The 23,895-nt window shown below is 56.6% G+C and overlaps 1 protein-coding gene across 1 annotated transcript in view; it reads left to right on the top strand.

Moving 5' to 3' along the window:
• The window catches only part of ADAMTS2 (ADAM metallopeptidase with thrombospondin type 1 motif 2), a 236,124-nt gene extending 212,499 nt beyond the window's left edge, over positions 1-23,625 (top strand). The window contains exons 14-22 of the mRNA XM_054583352.1: positions 7,329-7,452; positions 7,928-8,008; positions 9,697-9,863; positions 11,158-11,317; positions 12,745-12,877; positions 13,573-13,780; positions 15,257-15,386; positions 16,144-16,233; positions 23,174-23,625. Coding sequence (XP_054439327.1) covers positions 7,329-7,452; positions 7,928-8,008; positions 9,697-9,863; positions 11,158-11,317; positions 12,745-12,877; positions 13,573-13,780; positions 15,257-15,386; positions 16,144-16,233; positions 23,174-23,625 — 1,545 coding nt within the window. The remainder of the gene's footprint in view (positions 1-7,328; positions 7,453-7,927; positions 8,009-9,696; positions 9,864-11,157; positions 11,318-12,744; positions 12,878-13,572; positions 13,781-15,256; positions 15,387-16,143; positions 16,234-23,173) is intronic.
• Positions 23,626-23,895: the final 270 nt, after the last annotated feature.

Below are 23,895 nucleotides of genomic sequence, written 5' to 3'. Positions count from 1 at the left end.
ATCCAAAAAGCACAGTTGATTCTCCTTTCCCTTGACAGAGGAGCATCTCCTTGCTCCAGACCTTTCTCTACTGAAAGCACATGTCCCGCTTCCTGTAGAGAGTCACTTGGCTCATCCTTATTATTTTTTAGTAGTTTTATAAAACAAATAAACAAAAAACACATAGCTCTTTTACAAATTAATTTTGGCAAGGTAACTTATATAGCAGTTTGTGTTTTGTTTTGTTTTTTTAAAGATTTTATTTGTTTATTTTTAGAGAGAGGGAAGGAAGAAAGAAAGGGAAACATCAATGTGTGAAAGATATATCGATTGGTTGCCTCTCGCACATCCTCAACCAGGGACCAGGCCCGCAATCTGGGCATATGTCCTGACTGGGAATCGAACCAGTGACCCTTCGGTTTGCAGTCTGGTGCTCAATCCACTGAGCCACACCAGCCAGGGCTCAGTTTGTGTTTTTAAAAGACCACTATTTTTTCTCTTCAGTGCCTATGTACAATGTTTTGGTTAGGTCCTGGATGCTTACCGTTTAAAGACATGATCAGAGACATAACTTTACCAGGACGTGTTAGAATTTTAAGAATTTTATATTACTTTTGTAACATTTATATTAATAACATGTTTACATAAATATAATGAAATGTTTAGCATGATCTATTTGACCATGCTTCCCATGTAATTTGACATGCCAAGCAAGCCTAACTCGTTTACCATTCTCCTTTCATAAAGAGAGAAAACACATCTCTGAGATGCGCAGGGGCCCTTCAGAACATCCCAAAACTATTTCTAGGTCAGTAAGACTTCATTTAGAATCTAACCTCGGAAAGCTTGTCACACATATCGACACTTTAAAAACATTTGTTCAAATAAAATCACAGGTTACTATGAAGCAACACTGAAGTTACCAACTTAATCCTAGTGACAAAGCTTTCACGGGCGAGTCCAGAAAGTTTAACAGCTGTAAGCAAAGTGTCGCTCTTTTAGTGTTAGGAAGCCTCAATTTACATAATCAACGAAAGGCCTGATGGGACAGAGTCAAGAAATCATCTTAATAAAATAGAAAATCTTTGTTTCCTTTTGTAATTTTTTTACCAAGAGCATAACCAATAATAGAGGAAAATTTTGTTCTAGCAAAGAAATGACATTAAGTTTTAGCTGTACACAAGCATACCAAAGATATTAAAGCTTAGTTAATTCTTTTAAAACCTTTATAATAACAATTTAACTTTAACCAGCTTAATTATAAGAGTTAAAATTCTTTCTTCCTTTTTTTCCCATTCTGAAATAACCAGGACAAAGTTAGTTTCATCTTCCTTAATGAAAACATATCTCCATATCTTATACCACTTTTTTTTGAAAAAACATATTAATTTCTTTCACATTATTTAGAATTATTAACCCTTAGAAACCTTTAGTGACAAAGCAATTCAGTAGATTGGCAAATTTATAAATACATTTTATAACCTCTAGAAATATAGGTTCTTCCACTGACAAATATATTTTATAATTTTTAGGAACATGTTTCCTTAACCTAGCATAAAACATTTTTATTAACCAACCCAAATATCTTTAGTGTTTCTGTACTAAGAAGCCAAAGTATGTAAACTTAGATGTATTTAGCAATTAGTGTTTCAGTATTTTATCTTATTTGGAAATGATCTAAATATTCAATCCCTTTCATCTTTTTTTCTATTTTAGAAAACTTTTGCAAGTTGTTTTATTTACAATGCTGTCTTTTCAAAGGTCACTAAACTAAAGCTAACTGGATGATAAACTGGGCCGAAATCACTTTACACAAAGAGGGAAAGCTCAGAATGCCACTTGCTGTAGAGAACCCACAATCCACTGTTACTCAAGGCGAAGAGAAAGGAAACTTTTGACCATCCGGGAAGAAACTCAGCCGTAGGGCTGGAACCTGTACCCAGGCTGCGTGTGCAATGAGGGCGATGTTCTGCTAATACAGTGGATTTGCCTCTGCATTTGTCTACTGTTCTTCTAATACTTTCAGTCACGAACAGAACAGCGCGACCCATGTGTAGAGCAACCCTGGCAGCGGCGCAGCCTCGGGCACAGCGCGTGGCTCCTCTCCACAGCCACGGTTCCCTTTGCGTACCCGGGCTTCCTCTTCTTCAGGAGAGTCTTTTTGTCCCTCACCCAAGGCTATGTGTATTGATGGGAGAAAGAGGAACATCAATCGGTTGCCTCCTATACGTGCCCCGACCAGGGACGGAACCCACAACCTAGTTATGTGCCCTGACTGGTGATCAAATCTGCAACCTTCTGTGTACGGGGCGATGCTCCAGCCAACCGAGGCACCTGGCAGGGCTTTGGTAAAGTCATTTTTGATATTGAAGTTCTTGTGAATCTCTTCAGGAGTTTTCCCCTTGATCATATCAGCCACAGTCTTGCATGTAACATAAGCAAACCTTGGATGTCTAAATGGTTTGCAGCCAGAATAAGTTCAAAGAGTGTTCTTTGGTCAGCTTTCAGGATTCCAGGTGCCATATAGGTGCCTCACCCATTCACTCCTCTGTGTTCTCATCACCCTCGGGAGGCGGAGGCAGGTCGTCTTTGTGGTGGGGGCTCTGCCAAGGGACCTTTCCTAACGTTGCCGCATCAATACTTGGTGCAGGAACTGGGTCATCACCCATTCCCAGATTCCTTACCATGGTCTTGATAGTCACAGACTGGTGGGCAGTTTCATCATCAACTGCAAATATCTCCCCCTCGGAGCCCTGCGGCTTCCTGGCAGCACGGTGCTCAGTGTCCGGGAGAGCGGGGCAGCGTCAGCAGGCGCCTCAGGCGGGAGGCAGAGGACTGGACCGCCTCCACTTTCATTCTTTAATTGAACTCAGTAGAAATCTAGGGCTTTGAGTTACCAAAAGATTTTGGGAAACTGTTTTTAAGTACACATATCATAAAACAATTATTGGAAAGTTTCACCAACAAGCCTTTTGTTTCATTTACATCTATTTAACTTATTAAATTTCTGTAATTATATTTAGATTACTCCAAAATTTTATGAGACATTCGACAAAATTTATTATTATCCCAAGCTGTTTTCCTGTTGACAGGCCCTATAACAGAGATAGCATGAACTTACTTTTTTTTTTGGAAAGGCAGATAAAATAAAAATATTAAGTGTTGCTAACTTTAATAACATAGCTGTTTTAATTAAACCAACAAAAAAATCAATTTTGATATTAAATCTTTTCCCAGATCACATGGTCCTGAAAACTTCTGTGTTAGTTTCTGTTATATTTCTTAAATTATGTAAGTAGTTAAGTAATTTACACCAATTAAACAGAGCTTTTTATATAAACCAATTTTGTTAATTTCCTCTATATAGAGAGAAAGAAGAAATCCAAACAGAGATCAGATCATTTTATATTAAAAAAAAAATGAACAGTGAGACAGGCACAACAAATCACATTAATTTATAACAGCTGGAATAAGTTAGCTTGTTCATTCAAATGGCTAAAACTTTAAGATTTGTACTTGTCCTTGACAACCAATTTTTAAGGAGAGGAGGCTGCTTAGGCAAGGGAGCCCGTTCAGTTCCTTGTGTTTTGAAAGGCTCTCTCTCCCACTCCGGTCTGTTTAGTCTCGGGCAGCTGTGGGCTCTGTTTACATTTCTGATATCTGTAGGAAGACTTTGGAAGTTACTGAGAGGACTTCAAAAAAGTCTCCTTAAACTTTTAACTTTGCCAAGTTTATGATCATAGAGCTATTAGGTTCTTCTAAATTTCTTGTCAGGTTTCAGGCAGGACAAACAGGAAGAAGTTCCAAAGTATCTACTCAGATGGCTCAAGTTCTTTTAGGACTTATTTAGAAGTTATTGTTTCTTTTAAACACTTTTGGCTATTAAGGAAAGAGTGCACCGCATTGTCTCAGAGTGGTTTGGATTCCCTTCCCTTTATGAAATACTTTTTTTTATGACAAACATAACAAACAGAGACAAGAAAAGGAAACAAAGGAGCACAATTAAATGGGTGCCCACCTTTCAGGAAACAGCGCCCCTTTGCTCCTGGGACACCACACCACCTGCCAGGGCCTCCTTCAAGGAGAAGCCCCGTCTCCTCTCAGAGAAAGGCAGTCGACCTCAACCAAAAAGAAGAGGGAGGTCCAAACCGAAGAGGGCTTCGCAGTCAATGAGACAGCGGTCCATGGAAGCGGGGAGCACAAAAGAGGCTCTGCAGGCGTGGGACCCGGCCCAGGGCTGACGGATCGGGAGGGCGCGCCCCGTCAGACCCTGTTTGTGGTGCCAGATGTGCTAACCTAGAGAGTGAAGGCCTTTCAAACTAAGAGGCCACAAGCATCAAAGGACAACTATTCAGGAATCACTGATTCAGGCAGAAGCCCAACTAGTGTTCCAATTAGGAGACAAAGGCGAAGGGTATTCATGGGAAAGGAAGGGGAACAATGACGTCAGTAGAAGGAAGGCATTTCTATTGATGCAAATGTCATGACAGTGATGCTAATTCTAAACAATGTTTTTAACTTTTGGTCCAATAGTCCTAATAACTGCTTTCTTGTTAGCTTTGCAAACAGATCATTGGAGCAAAATGTTGCTTAGGCCCCCTCCAAAGGTTATTTTGCCATTTGAACATCTAAAAGGTTGGAGGCACGAGATGAGCAAGGCAGTTCCTGTGGAGGGGCAGCTCCTGCTCCATGTTAAAGTGGCTCTATTTTTCTATTTTTACAGTATGGCTGATTAAATCATTGACCCTTGGTGACTGGTTCAATCTGCAGCCCCTCCCTGGAAGCCAGGGGGTGGGACTGAAACTTCCACCTCCTCCCATGATGGGTTCTCTTGGCAACCAGCCCCCATCCTTAGGAGAGGCTGAAAGTCACCTTGTTAGCAGAACAAAAGACACCTGTGCAGCTCTTAGCACAGGCAACTCCTAGCTTTTTTTAGGAGCTTTGTGCCAGAAATGGATGAGTTCCTAATATGTATTTATTGTAAATCACAGTATCACCACGGTCCTGGCCTGAAAGAGGGTGTCCCCCACTCCTCCTCCGTCTCGCCGTCATCCCATCGGCCTCGCCTTCGTCCGTCCCTGAGGCCGCGCTCTGGGCCAGGCAGCGTATGGCTGTCTACAGGGGCACCTCCTCTCACCTGGCTTTTAGACCTGGCTTTTTCTAATTTTGCATACAAAAGTAATAACTTAGACATCAAAAGAGCTACATTCTGACCATCTTAAGTTGATGTCACTTGTAGTTAAATCTTTCCTTTTCTGTAAGTACTTGCAAGTAAAAACTTCCTTATTTATTGTGCGCCCGCAGGAGTATTGATGAGGGATGGGGTCTGGGAGCTTCTGGCCTTGGAGACACAATTTCCCATGCTGATTTCAGTTTTATTTTGAGATCTACAGAGTCAGAACAAAGTTCTGGGGATACTGTGCAGTGGGTTGAAACGTGTTGTTTGTGGGTTGAGCTTCAAGGGCTGTTCGCCTCCCCCGTCACCTCAAACCCTCGTACGTGTCTCGGTGTCTCTCCCCGGCCATCTAATACAGCCACAAGGACTCGGAGCGCCAGGTAACCAACCTTCCTGTGCGCATGCCCTGGCGAGTCAGGTATTTACAGTTCAGTTGGACTCCCTGCAGGGCTCCCGCCCATCGTGGGGGCTGCCCCCTGGTGCCTCCACGGAGATTCGTAGTTGCCTAAGAATATCCGAGATTCCAGCTGGAGAGAGGAAGGGCTCCTTTTTTCGGGGGCCAAACGAGTTCAGGTTCTCATTTATCCAGCAAAAGGCTTTGTTCAGATACTCAGAAAGCAATTCCAATGGAAAAGCCAAAGTTTGAAATCAGCCGCCCATTTTTTTTCTTTTGTCTTTAGTTATCTCAACCTTTATCTTTAGCCTCTATTCTCTCAATCCTTAACCTTTAGCTTCACCTCAAGGACTTCAAAAAAAACCAGTTCAGCCCTGGTTGATGTAGCTCAGTGGATTGAGTGCCAGCCTGCAAACCAAAGGGTCGCTGGTTCAATTCCCAGTCAGGGCACATGCCTGGGTTGTGAGCCAAGCCCCCAATAGGGGGCGCACGAGAGGCAACCACACATTGATGTTTCCCTTTCTCTCTCCCTTCCTTCCTTCCCCTCTCTCTAAAGATAAATAAATAAAATCTTTTTTTAAAAAACAGCTCAAACTAAGTCAAGTCAGCCTCTTACTTTAAGACAGGTAGGTCCAGAATTCCAAGAAAAGCTCCCCCAAGTCTACCTGATGCAAAGCGAGGAGCCAGTGGCTCACGATGGGCCCCCGCATGGGCCCCTGGCACGGGTCCAGGTCCACAAGGTGGTCCCGGGGGGCTTCTCTGGAATCCTGCTGCCCTACACCAGGACAAGACATTGTGAGTCACAGCAAGACATTCCAAGTCACACACCATCAAGGTCCTTGTAAGACCAAAGTCAGAAATTGAAGAGCAAAGGGAGAGGACGAGGGTCTCTCCAGAAGAGGTGGGAAGCGGCTCTGAGTTTCCTGGCAGCCAGGGCAGAGAGGGAAACAAGCAACACTACGGCACACTCTAGGACAAGCAGGGGACAGACCCGCTCGGGGAGGTCATTTTGCCTGCTGAGGGGGGAAGCTGTGAGTGTGCTTGTTGCCACAGAAGTGGCCCCAGGCCTTCGGCATTCAGGCGTTGCTCCCTTTCGAGCTTCTGTGGTCCCGGGAATGGCGTGCTGCCAGGGATTAGAGAGTATAAGAACCTGAGCTCATTACTGCCTCCACCAGGTGACCCTCGCGAAGCAATGTCCCCACTCAGTGTGAAATAATTTTTGCCACTGGAGTGGGCAGAGCTGAGAGCATTTGTTGAGAGAATGAAGGCAAAAGTGTTTCTCCCGACTCTTGTCGCCTCCTGTCTGGGCACCGAAAGACCAGCCAAAGAGGACGTTGTGTTCTAAGGGCAACGTGAAGGCGGGGGCACGCAGGCCTCAGCTGTGGGTGGGCGCCCGGGGGGGCCATGGCAGAGGCTGCACTGAGTGGCCTTGGGCCGGGGACAGAGGCCGGGCCTGAGTTACAGCCCTTGGGACAGAAACGTTCATTTCGAGGCCAGCTTGCCGAGCCAGGGCGGCGCCAGGCGCGGCCCCGTTTAGGCTGTGCGGAGCCCTCTGAAGCCACGCCATCCAGATGAGTGAAGGAGTGCGGGGAAGGGGCTGCTCCTCGGGAGGGCGCAGGGCGTCCCCCTGCCCCAAAGCCATCTCCTCCCTGCCCCCTGCGTTGGACGCTGCGCAGAGGGGAAGCCGGCAAACAGCATGCTAATGCCCTGGGGCCCGGGCCAGGCCAGATCCCGCCTGAGGACGCAGCCTCGTGTACACTGCAACCCCTCCCCCCGCAGAAAGTGGGCTGTGACGGGGTCATCGGCTCCAGCAAGCAGGAGGACAAGTGCGGCGTGTGTGGAGGGGACAACACCCACTGCAAAGTGGTCAAGGGCATGTTCACACGCTTGCCTAAGAAGCTGGGTGAGTGAGCCCCACCTCAGGTCCTGCAGCCTGAATGCCCACAGTGCCCGGTGGGAGGTCGTGGATGGGGCTTAGCCCTGGAGCTCTGTCTGGGTTCCTGACTATTCTGGAAGAGGGAGGAGGTGGGAGAACCTAAGCCAGGACAGCCTGAGCTAGGCCCCAGGCTGCGTGGGGGACAGGGAGTGTGAGTCGGGGTGAGAGGCCCGGGCACAGAGGAAGCCAGGAGGGGGGCCTGCTAAGGGTGCCCCCCGCCACCTAGGGCTGTGGGGCAGCGGTGGGTCCCTGGGTCCCTGCCCCTTGGGCATGCCCCCAGCTGGCTGTCTGCAGGGTCTCCCTGCGTGGCCAAGGGCAGGCCGCCACCTCCCTGGCGGGCAGTCAGGGCCCGTGCAACATGGGCTGCGGGGGCTGCTGCTGAGGACGGAGCCCTCCACGCCCGTCTGCGCCCAGCGACCCCTCTCCTCTCACCCTGACAAAGGCTACGTGAAGATGTTTGAGATCCCGGCAGGAGCCCGGCACCTGCTCGTCCAGGAGGCAGACCCCGCCAGCCACCACCTGGGTGAGTCTCGGAGCCCAGGGAGTGGCTGCTCCACAGCCCGGCTCCTCTGCGGATGCGCAGAGCCCCCGGGGGGCAGAGGCCCGACTGGGGCCCTCCCTGTGCCCAGCTCAGCCCCGCATCCTCGTGGACCTTTTCCGGGTTCACTCCTGGTGAAGAGGCCACGCTCTTGGATGGCTCCTGGCAGCGGCTGTGGAGAGATGTGTGTCACAGACCCCCAGCCCACAGGACGAGGACGCCCCCTCTCAGGGCTAAAGGGGGCTGCCCCCTACCTCCTGGAAGGCAGGCAGGTCTGCAACAGCCCAGTGCTGCCTGGGCAGCCGCCCTCAGCCCAACCACCGGGCCAGAGGCGGGGCTGGGGGGGGGGGGCGGACCGGGGGGAGGGGGCAGGGAGAGAGTGTAGCACAGCCCCCTGCTGTGTATTTGCATATTTTCAATAAGTGTAATTTTAAATTCCTGAGATTCCACCTACAGTAGAGATTTCTGGTCACTCTCAAAATGTCAGATGTTCTAACAACCTGGGTGCTCTGTCCCATATGGCAACCCCTGTGGGGACCCCTTGCAGGGGCTCCCCATGTCCCCACTCCTTCTCCAAAGGCCTCTGGGCCCAACCTCCTGGGTAGGCGCGGGCCGAAAGTGATGCAAGGGGCCGCTGCAGGGACCCAGGGCAAGTCCCTTCCCCCAGTTCGGGCCCCACCTTCTCCCCTGCCCAGTGGAGGTCCGGGCAGGGCCTCCCATCCAGCATCACTGCTCACACGTAACAGGGACCACTTTTTTTTAATGCTCATTTTTCTTTCTTCCTCATTATAAGAAGAAACTCTATATGGCTACACAAAATGCAAAACCAGCACCGCTTGCCTTAGACAGAAGGCAAATATAAGAGTTGGTTACTGGGAAAAAAGATAAGAAATACTGCTAGAGACTCCAGGCTGCAGGAGAGGAGAGAGGGCGCAGGCCGGCTGAGGGCCTGTGACCCCGCGGAGGCTCGCTTGGTGATGTGCACAGAGGTTCGAGGGCCCTCGTGCAGGGAGCTGTTTCCTCGCCCCGTGCCCTGCCTGCGGGCTCCTGAAATCATCCAGCAGCTCCCCAGTGCCTCCCTCCCCGTGGCAGGGAGCGCGCGGCTTCCTGACCAGCCAGGTTCTCAGCTCCCAGTCGTCCTTAGAGGGTGACCAGGAGCCTGGGTGACCCCCTGTCAGCCCAAGCCTCTTCAGGGGGTGTGGAGATTGGGGGGCCCAGGCTAGGCCACTGTACAGAGTGGGGATACCCCGATTGTCAGCTGCACAGATGCTCACCCCACGGCAGGAAGCCCCCTGCGGCCCTGCGCCCTGGTGTCCGGCAGATGCCCCGCCTCCGGGGCGCTGGGGTGGGGCGGCCGTGGCTCCGAGGGCCTGGGCAGAGCTCCAGGGGGCAGCAGGGAGGCGGCCCTGACGGCTGTGCAACTGCTTCTGAGCGGAGCCCCGGCACCCCCAGGGCCTGTGGGGGCAGAGCCGGGAAAGGACCCCGGGCCTGGCGGAAAGGCCCGCGTTCCGGCGGAGTGGCGGGGGCCGGGCCCTCGGGCAGTGTGGGCTGCCTGTGGCAGGGACAGTCCCCGCCCCGGCCCTAACCAGTGCGCTCCGCCAGCTCCCCCTCCCACCGCATGCCCGGGTCTCTCCGTGGCGACCGTGACGGGGGCTCCCTTTGGCCATTTTCAGCCATCAAGAACTTGGAGACGGGCACGTTCATTTTAAATGAGGAGAACGACATCGATCCCAATTCCAAATCGTTTATCGCCATGGGCGTGGAGTGGGAGTACCGGGACGAAGACGGCCGGGAGACGCTGCAGACCATGGGCCCCCTCCGCGGCTCCATCGCCGTGCTCGTAAGTCCCGGCCAGGGCCCGCGGCCGCGGGGCGAGGGAGGGGCCCCGCGTCCTCCCGGCAGGCCGTGCTGCAGCGGCCCCCCGACCTGTCCTTTGGGCCAGGCACCGCCATCTGTGTGTCAGAGGGAGGAACAGAATGCAGCCGCTGGGGGACTCTGGCCCTGCGTCGCCCTCTGGGGCACCGTGAACAGACTCTCCCTTGCAGAGGTGCTGGCTTCCCTGCCGGCTGACGTTTACAGCCACCTTTTATCATGGTCCTTCACGTCTGTCATCAAACCCAAACCCTGCCACACCTTGCAGGGACAGACGGGGCTCAGGACATTAGGCCACCAGACCTAGGTCACACTGGACTTTGTCCCTGAGCAGGACTGGACCCCAGGGCTCCGGAATCCAAGTCCACAGGCTGCTCCTGGTTATGGGAGTACAGAAGAGTCTTTATTTTCTAATCACTTTTTAAAAAGTAATTTTAATTGCAAAAGTGACATATTTTACCTGTACAAAAATCAAAATGCTACAGATAAGGCTGAGGGGAGCCCACCGTGGGGGCCCAGGCCCCAGCAGGCCATCTGCGGGCTGCCCTCCCTCCCTTCGCCTGCAGGAACTGCCCCCCGGGTGGGGCCGGTGACCCGCCGGCCAGGGCACGCGCAGGGGGGCCTCGGGACTGCGCGTCTGCACTGGCCAAGTCCCCGCTTGCTGGAATTGGCCTGCAACCCCCAAATCAATACTCGAAGTGCTTTTCACAGTTATTTGCAGACAAGTGCAGAGCAGTGGAAAATCTGTCACCTTGACATGCTTGTTCCCGCCAAGGTGGAGCCAGGCGACACTCTGCTTTTGGTTTTAGCTCCTACTGTTAACGAGTGTCCTTTTCAAAGTGCATTTAGTGCCCATTTTTCACATGTTTATGCATTAAGGGGGTTCGCTGTTGAATATGGCCCTGGGCGGACGCTGCAACTGCTGGGCGCTGTTGCCCAGAGCGAGGCTCGGTGGCGCCCTGGGGGCCGGCGCAGCGACGCATGTTCCTTCAGGCCTGAGCTCCAGGGCGCCAGTGGCAGGGAGCCGACAACATATATTAAGTAAAGTGTCTTTTAACACAAAGATGCATAGAATAAGATTACCTACGGAGAGCGACTAAAACGTCGCGGCCATAGCCTCGCAGGACCCTAACTCGGATCCCTGCGAGCAGTGGCTCGGTGCTGGGGACTTCCTAGAACGTAACGACCCTGAGTAACGAGGCTGGACTGCAGGTGCACCCAGCTGAGCTTTCCAAACGCTCCATGGCCGTGTGGGGGCGCAGGTAATCCCACAGGGGGACACCCGGATCTCGCTGACGTACAAGTACATGATCCACGAGGACTCGCTCAATGTGGACGACAACCAAGTCCCAGAAGATGACTCTGCAGGCTACGAGTGGGCCCTGAAGAAGTGGTCCCTGTGCTCCAAGCCCTGTGGCGGAGGTGAGGGGGCTTCGCAGGGTGGCAGCCCCGGAGGGGGCCAGGGGCTAAATGGGAAGGGTCTCTGGGTGGGGCGCCCTGCTGACTGCCGGCCAGAGGCACGTGCCAGGCCTGAGAAGACTGGCCCCAGGGGCCAGGGAGGCTGCGGCAGTGGCCGGTGCCCAGGTGTCAGCGGCCAGCCCTGCCTGGGAGGGAGTGGGGTGCGGGGGAGGCGCTGGGGCAGCAGGCCAGAGGCAGCCCGGGTGCATGCGTCGGGGTCGGGGGACAGGCGGACGCCAGCGGGAGCCGGGCCAGTCGAGGAGGCGGGAGCGGGTGGCTGGGAGGAAGGCCTGGGAGGGTTGCTGCGGCATCGTGAGGCGGGGCGCAGGGCAGACCCCGGCAGCGCTGGCCGAGGGCGGGCTGCGCCTGCGGACAGTGTCCCCGGCCTCCTGTGGAGCCTCCGCAACGCCCTCCTGCTGACCCCTGCTTTTATGTGTCTCATGGACCCGCCTGCTCTTCCCATCTTCCCAGTCCTGGCGCCCGCCTTGCTCTGTCCCTGGCCTGTGGGTTCACTCACCCCCACAGTGACCTGTGAAAGGAGCAGATCAGACCCTGTCCCTCCCTGGTGTCATAGTCTTCAGCAGCTCCCTCTGCTCTTAGAATAAAACCAAAATTCTCCTCGTGGCCTCCGAGGTCCAGGCAACTTGCTGACCTTGCGCACTAATCACCAGGCCTGGGTCTCCCCGGTCGTCAGCGCTTCTGCTGGGCACACCGTGCTCCTGCCTCCGGGCCTTTGCAGGGGCTACCCCCCGGGGGCCCTCCCCTACCTTCCCGCTAGACAAGCACTCCACCCCCACCTCCTGTGAGGCCTCCAGACGCCCACGCCAGGTCAGGCTGTCCCACCCGCTGAGCTGGGGCGCCGTGACCCTGGCACTGCCGACACCTTGGACTCTATAACCCTCTGCTGTGAGCTGTGCTGGCGTCGTGGGTGCTGGGCAGCTCTCCCAGCTAAGACCTGCCGAAGCCCCCAGCCCCCCTCCCCTGACTGTGACGACTAAGTGTTCCAGACATCGCCAGATGTCCCCGGGTGCAAAATCACCCCCTGACTGTGGTAGGAGGAAACTTGCAGGACGCGTTGCCATGTTTAGGCAACTGCTGGGTCATGCCAGGTCCTTGGTGCACGTTAATTCAAGGAGGAGTAAATAGCTAAGCGATGGAAGAGGAAATGACACCCTCCCCCTGACCCAGGAGGCCAGCATCCAGCCTAGGGTGCTGGGGGGACACCCCATTAGACATCTCCAAGGCCCAGCTTGGGCACACTGCCCCACCTTCCACCTCCCCCCATCAGAAAGTCGGGAAGAACGGGGCTGAAGCTGCAGGTGAACCTGCCCCTTTGAGCCCCTGGAGGGGCCACTCCGCCCCACTGAGCCCCCTCGAGCTCTCATCTTCAGGGTCCCAGTTCACCAAGTATGGCTGTCGCCGGAGGCTGGACCTCAAGATGGTGCACCGAAGCTTCTGCGAAGCCCTCAAGAAGCCCAAAGCCATCCGCCGGGCTTGCAACCCGCAGGAGTGCTCCCAGCCCGTGTGAGTGCCTGGGCTGCCCAGCTCCCTGGCTCCCAGCCTCTGGGTCCCGCCAGAGGGAGGAGAGGGCAGACCTCCTGGGGCCCCAGTGGGAGGTCGTAAGGAATTGGGGCCCCCGAGTGGCTCCAGACTTCACAGGCCAGCAAGTCTGGGAGGCCCCGCCCCCGCTCCGACTTGCAAAGCTGGAGCACTAGTCAGAGATGCCAAGTGATAGTGATACTGCTCAGATGGGGAAACTGAGGCTCAGGGTGCAGGGCTGGCCTCTGGTCTGGTGGGAGGGGTTTCCAAGGCAGCCTACAGCACCGGCTGTGTCCTTCCCCCAGCCCCAGGGCCTGGCAGTGTCGGGGCCCTGGGCGGGGAAGGTGGTTGGTACGAGGCGGGGCCGTGCGGGGACAGGTGCTGCCTAGGAGACTCGATGATGTCAGCAGAAGCTGAGGGCGGAGGGCAGAGCCAGTGCCACAGAAGGGACGGAGGCCGACAGGGTCCCTCGGGCCTGGGCTGTCCATGGCCGCCCCCACAGGGCTCACCGCAGTGGACGTGTCTAGGGTTCCTTATATGCAGGACCTGGGTGGGGCAGGCGCGCGGCGAGCCTGGGTGCAGCTTTGTGAGAATCGGGAAGCCGTGCCTGGGGGCACAGGGGGCCCTCTCTCTGCCCACGGAGGCCACGGGGCCTGACCATGTGCCCCTCGCCCTGGCAGATGGGTCCCTGGTGAGTGGGAGCCGTGCAGCCAGAGCTGTGGGCGGACAGGCACCCAGGTCCGCTCCGTGCGCTGCATTCAGCTGCTGCACAACAACACCACCCGCTCCGTGCACACCAAGCACTGCAACGACGCCCGGCCCGAGGGCCGCCGGCCCTGCAACCGCGAGCTCTGTCCTGGCCGGTGGCGCGCTGGACCCTGGTCCCAGGTAAGTTGTCCCCCTGGCCCCTGCCCGGTGTTCTCGACCCCCAGACCAAGCTTGGGTGGGACCAAGGTGTCTGTCGGGGTGCAGTTGGAGCCATGGCCACGTTCTGTAGGTCTGAGGGCACCGGTGGTGACAAGCAGTCAGTGCTCTGGAGTGTGTGTCCTTGGGGCCGGGGCGCCCCCGTGCTCTCAGTGCCTGGAATCCCAGGAGCCTGAGCGCAGCCGGGGCTCCCGGTTCCTCAGAAGTCCTAGGTTCTCAGTCCAGAAGGCCAGCCAAGCTGGCAGGAGGGGACACAGACAAAGGAGGGCTCAGGCTCAGGCTGGGAAGAACAATGAGGGTGGTCTCAGGGACTAGGGAGCAGCTCTGGGGACAGGGCTGAGCTGAGCCCAGCACACAGCCCGGACCAGCCTCGGGGGCGCCATTCACCGGAAGGACCACAGGCACAGGGAGCGGCGCATGCGCGGCTGTGGGTTCTGACAAGGAGCACTCAGAGCTCAGTCAGGGGGAGAGAGAAGTATGTGGCCAGGGCCAGGGGGAGCCCAGCCCGTGCCTCCAGGTGCCCCTTCCAACGCGTTCATCAGGGATGCACCCAGCTCTCCCAGCAATGACGTACGACAGCACCCAACGGCCAACCTGGAAACCCACCCGGCCTGGGCGTCCAGGGTTCCCCTCGGGGGTCAGCCCTACAGGCCCACGGTGCCTGCATGTGATGGTGGTAGTTACGGAAGCTCCAGGCCCAGCGGCAAGGCAGGTGCTCGGCAGGGATGCCGCTGCCACTGTCACCTGACTGGCGCGGCACAACCGCGGGCCTTGGGCATGGAGAGCCGTCTTACTGGACAGGACGTCCCACAGACTCGGCTTTTAGGAGCTGCCCAAGGGTCAGTCCTGCAAAGAGGCCTTTTTGGCTGAATCAACCATTTCCCACCCACAGGACGAGGACTTGAGGATTGTCCTCGGTCAGGGCTGGGCCAGCTGTGAGCCACGCCGGGTGTCTGGGTGTGACTGCCGGGCCCAGTGCCTCCCTGTGGAAAAGGCGGGGCAGGGTGGGGAGCCGGAGGCGGCCAGAGGGGCCATCGCGGGTGCCGGTCGTGTAGAGCCTTGTGTGTGGGGAGAAGGGGAGGAAGGGGAGGGGGCTGGTCATCTGCCAAAGCCTCCCGGACTCAGCTTTCCCAGGGGTCTCTGGTGCACAGCAGGTTTTCCTGGGTCTTGAGCCTCCTATAGCCAGAGCGTTCAGAAAGGCCAGGCCCTGCATAGCCGCTCTCTGTTCCTCACAGTGACTCAGACATAAGCATGTGTGTCCCCTCCTCAGAGTCCTAGGAGGCTGAGGCGGCTGCCCGCGGCCTCAGGGAGGCCGGCACGCCCTCAGCCCACGCTCTCCCCCGCCCCTCCCCACCTCCCTCGTGTTGTGGGGTCACCTGTGAAGGAGGCGCTTCCAAGCCCAGGCCGATTGGGCCCTGACTGGTGTCCCTCCACCTGCAGTGCTCGGTAACCTGTGGCAACGGCACCCAGGAGCGGCCCGTGCTCTGCCGCACAGCAGACGACAGCTTCGGGATCTGCCGGGAGCAGCGACCTGAGACGGCGAGGACCTGCAGGCTCGGCCCCTGTCCCCGTAAGCCCTCCGCTGCCCTGACCCCTGGGCCCCAGCATGCGGGCCCGGAACTGGGGAGGGAGTGCGGGGTGGGGCTGGTGCAGGCAAATGCCCTTCCCACACGGGGCCCGGACTCGGCATCCCTGACCTTGAGGTAGAGGCTGAGCCCTCCCGGTCGGGCCCAGTCCCTTTCCCTCACGGGGGACAGAAGGAACTGCTCCTCCCCAGGCCGGGCCGGGCCCAGCCCAGCCTTCCTGACACTGCCCATTGGTCTGGGAGATGGAACCAGACTCACAGCAACCAGAGCGCGGGGCTCAGCCAGACAGGTGCCCTGTGTCCTGCTCAGAGAACGACCAGAGCACGAGCTACATGCCGACACCTTGGCAAGTGCCGGGCACGTGACCTCTTTTGGTCCCTGAAACAGCTCGAGACATAGATCCCAGTATAAGTTCCATCTACAGAGAAGGAGCTCAGGGGGGTCAGGCATGCCCGCCCAGCTGTGGGGAGGGGTGCTAGGTCCAGGCACACCCGGTCCCTGCGTTCCTCGGAGCGGACCGGAGCGGCGCAGGGGTCAGGAGGCCGGCCACAGCCCTGTGCCACAGCTGACGCCCGGGGTAGGGGAGAGGCCGGAGGCTGGCGCCCCCTCATCACAAGGCAGAGCTTTCAATGCCCTCCCGTTGACCTTCCCAAGGACACAAGGGTCTCTGGAGCAGGGGACCTGGCCGGGGGACCCTGGCCTGGTGCCTCAGCCGCTGCAGCCCCTTTCTCTTCCCTCCAGGAAACACCTCTGACCCCTCCCAGAAGAGCTACGTGGTGCAGTGGCTGTCCCGACCCGACCCCGACGCGCCGGCCCAGAAGACTTCGTCAAGTAACCGGCCCGTTTATAACTCTGCCTCTGCCCTCCAGTGCATGCCCTGCGCCCTGTGGAGCTTGCCCTGGGCTCCCCTCCTCTCTCTCTATGGAAAGCTCCCCTGACTCTCCCCGAGGGCTCTGGCTGAATCTGTCTTCTCCGGGGCCTCTGTGCTCGACCGCCTCTTCCGGAGCCGCCTGGCTGCCTGGCCAGGAGGGCCAGCCACAGAGGCATGGCCCGGGCGCTGGCCTCTTGCAGAGGGGCCGGGACCTGGTTGGTGATGGCTTGTAAAGGGTCAAAGATCTGTCATGGTGCTGGAGGGGCCAGAGGCCAGGGTGTGAATGTGACCACTTGGTGACTGCCTCGCGGGGCCACAGCCCTCCAAGCTGGAGCTGCGGGTCAGAAGCCAAGGGGCAGCCCGCCCGCCCCCTTTCAAACGCGCCCGCCACCGTGAGGCCGGCGTCTCGAGGCCTGTGGTTTTGTGCTGCTGTGCGGGGTGGCCCGGCCCGAAGGGTCCAGCGGTGTATCAGGGGCTTCCCGCTGCCTCGCTGCTGCTGCTGCTGCTGACCCTGTGCTCAGTGTGTCCTCCCGACTCGTGTGACTGTGGCTGCTTCCTGTGGCCCTTGTGTCCGACTCACACAGCCCTTGCCCCCATTCCCCGACTCCCCGGGCGGGTTCGGGTCAAACGGAGCGGGGGGATGTGTTCTCCAGTGGGACGTAGGGACACGCCACCTCTCCCACTCTCTGTCCATTAGCTCCAATGGCCTTTTCTCATCGTGTGCACATGACCCCGTCCACAGGGGTGAACGAGTGAGTGAGAGACTGTCTGACGTGGGTGCGGCCACCTGCCAGTGTGAACAACTACAGAATTACCTCAATTTTTATTGCTTTTTTGCTTAGACAAAACTATGTAGAAAATGCCTTAAAGTTGAAAGGTAACAGAATTGGCTGCTAACTCCAGCTTCCGCAGGGATGTGAGCCAGGTAGGAGGCCGGCAGTGCAGGTGCGGGGCAGGCGGTCTGAGTTGCCCACCGGCGGCCAAGGACAGGGTTTCCCAGGCAGGTGGCCTGGCCGCCTGGGGCCCTCAGCCTGTGTTCCCAGGCCCCGGTGTGGGAAGGGGACCCGCTGGCCAGCGGGCGCTGTTGCCGGAGCCCTCGCGGGCGTTCCCACAGCTCTGCCTTACTCCAGAGGGCAGCGCGCGTGGCCCCTCGGTGACCCGGGTCGCACCCCCGCTGCCACGCCCCCCCGCACCCCCGCGCTGTCCACCTGTGCATAGCACCCCGCCAACCCCGCCCGCCCTCCGGCGCTGATTACTGTTATGTAAATACTCGGTGTGTAACGCGTACTAACTCTCACGACTGTTAACTCCCACCTTGGACCAGGCCGTGCGAGTGACACGAGCGACTCTGGGGAGGTGCAGGACGCTCCTGGGCATTGTTCTCTCTGTCTATATGCACTTTGGTTTATCAGGGATATTTTACTAGTGTTTTGTATGTATTTATGACGTATTCTATCGGTTCCATTGTCGTTGCTTTTCTGGTATTTTTATGAGACCACGTGAGTGTGTGCCAAAGTGACTGTGAAAATGACCTTTTATTCTTACTAATGCTGGAAAGACTTCCTGTCATGCAGCCCACAAATAAACTCAATAAAAGTTCAGTGAAACAGGGTGCTTGGGCTCGGCCCGCTGCTGGCTGGCTCCTTCTGTCCTCTCCCCGGCCAAGGGCACCGAGCCGCGGGTGCCCTTCTGTCCCAGCAGTTCCTCGGTTTCTGATTTGTGTGCCTTTACTGTCCCCTCTCCCCTGCCCAGTAGAGATGTTTAGAGATGTCCCTCTCCCCCCGAGGCAGCTCCCCGCCCCTGCAGAGACACTCCGCATGATCCTGTGCTCTGGATCGTTCCAGCTAAACAAGCACCTCCAGGAACGTCTGGGTTCCCTCCTCCTTGCCGATGCTCTTGTGGGAAGAGAGGGGTCAGAGCCCATGGAGTGGAAATGGGCGGTCAGTACCCGAGACAGGGCTGGTCCAGGTCACGGTCACCAGGCTTGGCCACCGTCAGGCCACCACCTGGCTCCTGGGGCAGCCCTCAGCTCTCTGTTCAGGAAAGGAGAGGTACCCATGCAGCTCAGGAGTCTGGATCAGGAGAAGGCAAGGCAGCGGTGGCTCTGGGCCTCTGGCCTGCGACACTCACGGGCACGTGTGCTCAGCTGTACCTGCCCATGTCTCCTGAGGCCTGTGTTTATTCACTCCCCTTGCCAACAAGGACCAGACAGAAGGTCAGGGTCCAACAGGGGCCTCCTCATCTGGGTCTGAATGGTGCTTTGCCAGTAGGCATCTCTCCTTTCCTTTTCCTGTGAAGGGGTCCTACGTCAGGAGGTAAGATCATGAGAAAATATGACATGGACCACCCCACCCCATGGATGTGGGCTTTGGGGCACAGTGCTGAGCCCCAGGGGTCCATTTGCAGGGTAGGGGTCATGGTAGCTGTGGCCCTTGAAAGAAATTCCAGCTCCAGAGACACAAGGAGACCAAGACAATGTCGGATGGAACTGTGTCCGCTCAGTCTCCTTTCCAGGACAGGTCAGGAGCAGCCCCCACTGCGGTGGGCCCAGCTAGAGCTGCAGGCAGCCCAGAGTGCTGCGTGCCCCAGAAGCCACAGTGATGGAGGGCGTGGGCAGCCGAGGGCGGCCTCCCACCTCTTTAATTTGTCACACAGTCTCTTGAAAGGAGAAATGGTATATGATGCTTGACCAAGAAAAAAGAATGACGTTTTCTCCATCCCAGTCTTCAGCCAGCCTTCAGGGGACAAAGGTGATTTAGGTTGCTTGTCAACATAGCCGAGCGCCACACAGTAGCCTGTCCTCGTCCTGTTGTCCCTGACGGCCACCTCAGATAAGCCTCACCTGCACGCGTGCCGGCATCGCTCACAGCACGCTGGCTCCTTGCTCTCCGACTCCGCCCTTTGCAGCCAGGAATACCTTCCCAGAACAGGAGGAATTAACTTTGGACTTACAAACTGACTTAAGAGGATATAAAACTTGTCTTTGTATCTTGGTTAGGGTAACCTTACTTACCACACTAGTTTTACATGAATGGTAGTACTATAAAATTTTCTTCTAACATACATTTCAGTTAAGAATTAAAAGAGTTAATTTAAAGGGGGAAACTACTCAGCAAATAATAACACAGGTAGGTATTCAGATACAGCCAAAATTGTACGAATGGCACACAGATGACTTCAATTTCTGAAAAATGGGTTTGCTGCTGGGGGGTTGTTTGCTGGAAGGCAGTCGGCCTCGCCAGCCCAGGGCTGCTGGAAATGGCTGAAGATCAAGGATCACGAACCGGAAGTGACGATCTTGGCCGAGGTCAGTCGGTGTCACTCAGCCTTCGGTGGCATCATTCCATCTTCATCTCAGAGGGCTGTCTGCTCAGTGATGCTACTTCAAAATACACATCCATTGATGTCCTTTCAAGACTGGTGGGTCATGATTATTTTGAAATGTATCTAGGCTGAAACTAGCCTAACTAAGCTCTTGGCCAGTAGCTTTCTCAATTGTTTGTTCATTCATGGACTTGTTTCAATTTAAAAATACTTACAACACTGCTTGAAGGAAATCAGACCCAGAGGTCCAATATCTTAGCCAGGTGGAAGGGAGGCACCCTGGAGAGGGAAGGCCGGCCCCGGCTGTGTCCAGCCCGTCTGGGAGGAGAGGACCGCTGGTGCCAACGGGTCCATGGCCCAGCCGCTGTGCCGAGTGTTTTCTGTGTCCAGCTTTGACCCAGGCCCCGGGACTCCACCAAGCACCTCACCAGAAGTCGGCAACTTTTTCTCTAAAGGGCCAGAGAGTAAATATCCCAGGCAACGGCGGCCATGTGGTCTCCCTCGCGGCCACTCAACTGTGCCTGTGTAGCGGGTGAGCGGCCGGAGATGATGAGTGAGTGGCAGGCCTACTGCAGTAAAACCTTATCGACAAAACCAGGTCGGGGGGCTCGCTCGGACAGAGGACGAGGCGGGCCAGCCCCTGCCCTTGGCTGTTGTGATGCCTGCGTCTCAGGGTCCCGGCCTGGCGGGAGACCAGTGAGAGAGATGCTTAATTCGGGCCTTGTTCTGAGCGACGGAAAAGGCTCCGGGGACGGGAGAGGGCGTTGCCGCGTGGCAGGGCTGGCCCCAGTCCCGGCAGCGCCGCCAGGCCAGGCTCTGTCTGCATCCTCTGCCTCCGCCCCGCCCCACGCCGACCGACGAGTGAAGCTCGCGCCTGCTCTAATTAAAGGCACCCTCGGGCCTCCCTGCGGCCTGGAACCCGCGGCTTTCACTCCGCTCACCTAAGCAGCAGCCAGGAAGGGCGTGGCTTCCAGAAAGGGGGAGTGGCTTTCCAGAAAGGGGTGTGGCCGCAGGAGGGGCGTGGCCAAGTAAGTGGAGGAGCGCTGAGCCCCTCCCATCCCCCCGCCCCGGCACCACCGCCCCCACGCGCACACAGCTTCAAACAAGACCGCTCCGTTCTCACGTGCCTCACACTTTGGGCACCTGCATACGATTTCAGCTTCCACTTCTAAAACCCTGAAAGCCACGTCTCTGGACCTTCTGGTTTGGTTTTGGGAAACTGCCCTCGGCCCTCGCCGACCTGCCTGCCTTTCTCCCTCCACGGCGTGAGCCCGCTGCTCAGTCTCAAAGTTAGGAAGGCAGGCTTTTCCAGAACAGTCGATCTGTGTTTACTCGCACTGGGGTCCTGAAGCCAGCCCGCCTCCTCCTTAATCTGGCCGCTTAGAAGCTTAGAACCCGAGGTGCTCCCACCTCTGCTGGTAGGTGCCTCTGCGTGTTCTTGCCTGTTACGTTGCTGTGGTAAAATGCATACGTTTCCTTTCTTGGATTTCCTCAGTTATTCACTTTTACGTCGTTCGCATTTGTACATTTACTCGTTCTGGGGACAGAGGGACATGCAACTACAGCTCGGGGCCCTGCCCTTAGGAGCTTGCAGGGTCATAAACAAGTCCCGCATTATCTGGCCGTTGAGGGGAACCTGCAGCTGGGACGCGGGGAGCGGGGGCGGGGTGGGGGGGGAGGGCGGCGCGGGAGGGGAGGGAGGCGCAGTCCGCGGGGAGCCAAGGCCTGCGCCAGCCAGCGGGGCGCCCAGGCCTAAGTGGGGCCGGAGAGGCGATGGCGACGGGTCTTCAGTCAGAAAGCAACCAGGTGACGTGTGCAGGGGCTTCATTCAGGACAGTGACACGGTCACATCCCCAGCTGGAAAACATTCTCCCAGTAGATGAACGGCAGGCAGGAGGCCGTTACCACGGTGCAGCCACGGCCCTGGAGGTGCGAGAGGGAAGCGTGCACGTCCGAGTCCGAAAGGTGCAGGAGGAAATGCTGGTGGCCTCGCAGACGACTGGGTGGGAGGTGCACCTGCAAGGCCCTTGAGACTGAGACAGGGGGTGCCAGCAGAGGCCACTGGCTTGGGCCAGACGTGTGGCATCTCAGGCAGCTTAGGGACTGTAAGGGACTGTGAGGTGGGAGCTGTATCCAGGAGCCTAAATCTTGAAGACTTTGGGGTTGGTGTCCAACCAAGCGGCCACGCAGGTGGACCTCAGAGCCATGGGCCCTGGGTGGAGGGCCAGCCTGTGTGTTAGAGCATGAAGTTCAGATGGGCTGGCGTAGCTTCAGGTGTGGATGTGGGTGGTGACTCTGCCGGGGAGGGGGGTCCCATTGCATGGCCGTCCTCCCTCCCCTCTGCCCTCCCTCTCAGTCGGAGCCAAGGTCAACTAAGGGGAGCGAGGGGCGGGAGGGCACAGCCGGGCTTGTGTGGGGAAGGCTGGGGTCCTCGCTGTGGAGAGCAGAGTGCGTCTGAGCAGAGAAACCCAGTAGGCAGAGTCGGGCCCATTAAGGTTAGTGATCAGGAATTTATTTATAAGATCTAATACCCGTGATGTGATTCATTCTTTCGTGTTGAATGAATTTTTGAAAATAATCTCAATTTTTGTGTAGTGCGTGGCATGGGGTGGTGGGGGGAAGGGGAAAGGAATGGGAATTTGGGGAGAACACAGAGAGTAAGAGGGTGAGCACAGGAGGAGTGGGGTGGACCGACTCAGGGTAGCTGCGGACAGAGGCAGAGCCGGGCCAGGAGAAGGCAGCCACGTCAGGAGGGAGACAGCGCAGCCTCTGAGGAGAGAGTCACGCTCCCCGCGAGCTGGACCCGGACGACCAGCGTCCTGGTCCGGGAGGCGAGAGGAGGGCATGCGGGCAGAAGGATTCGCCATGCGAAGGCATCAAGGCAGGAGCAGCGTGTTGGGGAGCAGCCAGATCCCAGGGCACAGGCCGTGGGTGGATGGGGCAGGACGGGGCTCTCGGGCGTGCTGAGGCAAGTGGAAGCAAGCCCACACGGGGGTGGGTGATGTTTAACTTCCTTTAGGCACTTTTCAGAGACACAGGTCATCGGGGAGGCTGGGTGAGGGTGAGAACAACGGCAAGAGGTATGGGGAGGCCTCCGCCAAGGCTCTGGTGCTTGCTCGGCTGGGTTTTAGGGACTGGTTCTTTTAGGTTTGGCTTTGTAATAGTTACTGATTACAGATTATTGGAGAGTCAAACTCCGCCACCCAGTTTCATTGGGGTCATCACAGGGACATCACGTGCGAAGATCTGGCCAAGCCCCATTCTGTAAAATGAGCGCGGAGTCACTCCCCAAGAACAGACAGGCCTCTTTCTGTCCCAGACATGGAGAGACACTGCAAAGCCTGGACTCCGGGGGCTGCTGGGAGGAGGGGAGCCTGCTCACAGCTCGTTCGCTGCACTCCAGGGAGGGGTCCGGCGCCTCTGACGAGGACCACGCAGACCTCCCGCGTGGGCTCGCTTGCCTCTGCGCTGTCTCTGGGCTCTTTCTGACGCCTCCTGCAGCAAGCTGCTCCCTGCGGGGGCAGGACATTCCCCTTATCTTGTCCTTCGGTTACTTGTCCCACTTTTCTCTTTCAGAGGGCCGCTGCCAAGGCGACAAGTCAATGTTCTGTAGGATGGAAGTCCTGTCTCGCTATTGCTCCATCCCAGACTACAACAAGCTGTGCTGCAAGTCCTGTAACCTGCACAACAACCTCACCGGTGTGGACGACAGGGCCGAGCCGCCCCCCGGAAAGTACAATGACATTGAAGAGCTCACACCCACCCTCCCAATCCCCACCCTCATCACGGAGGCGCAGCCTCTGCCCAGCGCGCCCCAGGAGGTGCCCGTCAACGCCTCCAGCACCAACACCACTAAGGATCACCCAGAAACCAATGCTGTGGACGTGCCCTACAATATCAGCGGCCTGGACAATGAGGTCCAGCCACCCAACCTGATCCCCCGACGGCCGAGCCCATACGAGAAGACCAAAAACCAAAGAATCCAAGAGCTGATTGATGAGATGCGGAAGAAAGAGATGCTCGGGTAGTTCTAATAAAATGGAAAGGCATCAGCAGTAGCATTTTTTTCTTGCTTATAGAGATATTCCATGGGATGGCAAAGCCTATGTCATGGCGGTGAGTTCAAAATTCCTGAGTCCAAAAAGTGTTCAGGGGACAGAGGGAGAATGGCAGGAGAAGGTGCATGTTCACGTATGTGGCTGCGAGCACATGGCAGCGGGTGTCCGAGCCCTGGAGCGGGCCAGGCCCGGGACAGGAGCGTGGCTCTGCAGCCTTCCTCCGCCAGGGCAGCGGGCGGG

Source organism: Pteronotus mesoamericanus, unplaced genomic scaffold (genome assembly GCF_021234165.1).
Source record: "Pteronotus mesoamericanus isolate MK-2021 breed Mesoamerican mustached bat unplaced genomic scaffold, CSHL_Meso_final contig_730, whole genome shotgun sequence".
NCBI classification, from domain to species: domain Eukaryota; kingdom Metazoa; phylum Chordata; class Mammalia; order Chiroptera; family Mormoopidae; genus Pteronotus; species Pteronotus mesoamericanus.
Note: the sequence above shows the minus strand (reverse complement) of the source record. Positions and strands in the feature narration are given on the sequence as shown.